The sequence below is a fragment of the Armigeres subalbatus genome, chromosome 2, assembly GCF_024139115.2.
Source record: "Armigeres subalbatus isolate Guangzhou_Male chromosome 2, GZ_Asu_2, whole genome shotgun sequence".
Lineage (NCBI taxonomy): Eukaryota > Metazoa > Arthropoda > Insecta > Diptera > Culicidae > Armigeres > Armigeres subalbatus.
In genome coordinates, this window is record NC_085140.1 from 319,437,564 (window position 1) to 319,440,355 (window position 2,792).

General features: G+C 49.3%; 1 protein-coding gene across 1 annotated transcript; it reads right to left on the reverse strand.

Annotated features, from left to right (window-relative positions):
- Nucleotides 1-214: 214 nt before the first annotated feature.
- Nucleotides 215-2,254, reverse strand: LOC134209889 (uncharacterized). Its single transcript, XM_062685911.1, has one exon. The coding sequence runs from the start codon at nt 2,252-2,254 to the stop codon at nt 215-217; it is 2,040 nt and encodes a 679-aa protein (XP_062541895.1).
- Nucleotides 2,255-2,792: the final 538 nt, after the last annotated feature.

The following is a 2,792-nucleotide window of genomic DNA, read 5'->3' on the forward strand; positions in this document are numbered from 1 at the left end:
CCGTACGTAACCGTGACGAGAGCGAATGTCCGAAGCGGTTCCGCTGCGCTATCTCTCCAAACTATCCTCTGCAACTGCTGATCGGCTGGATTTAACAATATCATACGATACATTTTTGCTACGTCTCCTACTAGAGCGAACCGGTGAGTTCGGAAGCGGAGTGCAATGTCCACTATCGTGTCCTGAACAACGGGTCCCACCATCAGAGCATTGTTCAGAGAAATTCCGCTGGATGTCGGGCATGACGCATCGAAAACGACTCGCAAGTTTCCACTTCCCAGAACCTTGAAAGCTGTTCTTGTATCTCCGCCGTTGAACACACGTGAACTACCGAGTACGATGCACTAACAGGAACTTCAGGAACACGACCGGAAATAATCCATCCAAATACGGTGTCTTGCACCGTCGGACTATCATCCGTAGCTTTCCGTCTTTCCTCCTTCAGCAGTTCCATGTAATATTCAGCTCCGATTATAAGATCGATCGGTCCTGTCTCGAAGAACCTGGGATCCGCAAGAAGCGCCGAATCTGGGAGATTCCACGTTGTAACAGAGAAGCTTGCCGTAGGCAGTGACACGGTGAGCTTCGGCAGCACATGGAACTGCATTTCTTCGGCAAACGATGAAATATTTACCGATCTTGGACTAACTACGGCGGTAACCAGCCTGGTGGAAGCAATTTGAGTCGATCCAATGCCTTGAATCGCCAAATAGACTGGCGTTTCGTCTAGCTTGAGTTTGCTAGCGAAACTTGATGTCATTAGACAGTGCTGCGAACACGAATCCAGCAGCGCTCGTGCCAGCACGGATCTGCCATAGCGGTCTCTAATGCTGACCAAGGCGGTGGATAAAACTATGTTTTGTGTCGGTGTTATGGGAGGGCTACATGTGTTTGGCTTGTGGTGGCGTGTTCTGTGGCTGGCTGTGTGTGAGTCTTGTGTATTGGCAGTGTTGGCAATCTGAGTATGTTGGTTCGGTGGTGTGAATCGCTGTTGTGGCTGTCTGTGTTGTTGGTTGACTGTCGGAGGTCTTGACTGCGTGGGTGGATCGGAGGATCTAGACTGTTCAGTGTGCAGCAGTGTGTGATGCTTCTGACGACACTGACGACACGTTCCCTTCTCGCACGTTCTGGCAAAATGGCCCGGATATAAACAATTTCGACAGAGTTTGTTTCTGTTGGCAGCCTCAATTCTGTCCGACACACTCATACGCTGGAATCTGACACACTGGAACACGGAATGGCGCGGTTCGTTGCAAAACCAGCATTTCACCGTCGATTTAACCATTGTATTGCAAATTGCAGGACGTGACGACCGTTGCTTGTTGGAACTGACGGTATCGACTGGCACCACAGATTGCAATACGGAACAGTGGCTCTTCAGGAAGTCCATCAAGTCTTTGTACTTCGCCACTTCCTTGCTGTTGTGGTGGGTTTCCCACTGCCGTAAAGTCGCCAAGTCCAATCTGGTACACACCATGTAAGCCAGAATGGTGCTCCAATCCGACGGCTTCTCTCCGATCTTCTCAAGCATCTGCAGGTTCTTCTCGAAGTCACCTATTAGTTGGTTGAGTCCTCCATGGCTTTCCTTCTTGAGACTCTCCACGGCGAAGAGCGCATCGAGATGCGCCTTGACAATCAGCTTCTTGTTCTCGTAGCGACTCTCGAGCGATTTCCATGCTACCTCATAATTGGCCGCAGACAATTCAATGGAACTCACTTCCTGAAAAGCGTCGCCAACTAAAGAAGACCGGAGATAGGTGAACCGATCGACATCCGAAAGGAGGGGATTATCGTGGATCAGGCTACGGAAACTGTCACGGTATGGCACCCAGTCGTGAATCTTCCCACTAAACGATGGCAGCTTGATCTCCGGGAGTTTCACTTTTGCAAACTGGGATGCCGGCTGCTGACTTGTAGATCCCACCGATACATTGGAGCCCACCGTTTTGAAGGCCACTAGGTCTGCCTTTAGGGAATAAAAGCTGTCTTCGAATTCCTGCCTCACTTTATCGTTCGCTACCGTCAACGCTTCTTCTTCTTGGGGATTGCCCTTCTCAACTGCGTCTTCTAAAAGCAGCTCAATCTCCATACGAATATCGACGAACTGGCCATATACCCTCTCTAATGCCTCCAGACGTACACAGACCTGTCGCGCATCTCTGCTTGCTTGATAACTAGCGACGAACTGCTGAATCCCTTCAAGCGACTTCCGGAGCTGATGCTCCTTTTTACTCAATGTTCGGAGATCTGGCATTTTACACTTCACTGGCACTTGAAACAATGCTTGGGAAACACTGCTCTCATATAAAATGCACTCCACTGCACAGGCGAAGCCAAGTTCACAACACAGCACTTCTTTGTCTCACTTTGCACAACGATCGACTCGACGAACCACCCAACGCGACCACGGATTGACAAAACATGCCACCCTAGTTGATAGCAGCAGAGGGAATCAACCTTGGAACCAACGATATCATGAAAACCAGCGAAAACCGAGACCAAACAAACTTTAATGGGCGGATAACAGGGCTACTGCTCGAAAAAAAGATGGACTCACATGCAATCAATCAATTTATTTGCCTTACAGCCACAGTGTTTACTCATGCAAATAACGCCACCACACATGCACTCTACTCCCTTTTTTTCCTTGCTCCGTCACTTAAACGTCTGTCCTGGTCCTGATTTGCTCCGTCTCCACTTTCAAAGGACATCAAAAACACAGCATTCGTTCCGTCCCTGGATCACCAATCGACGCGATCTTCCAGCTTAGCAATCCACTTTGCTACAGAATG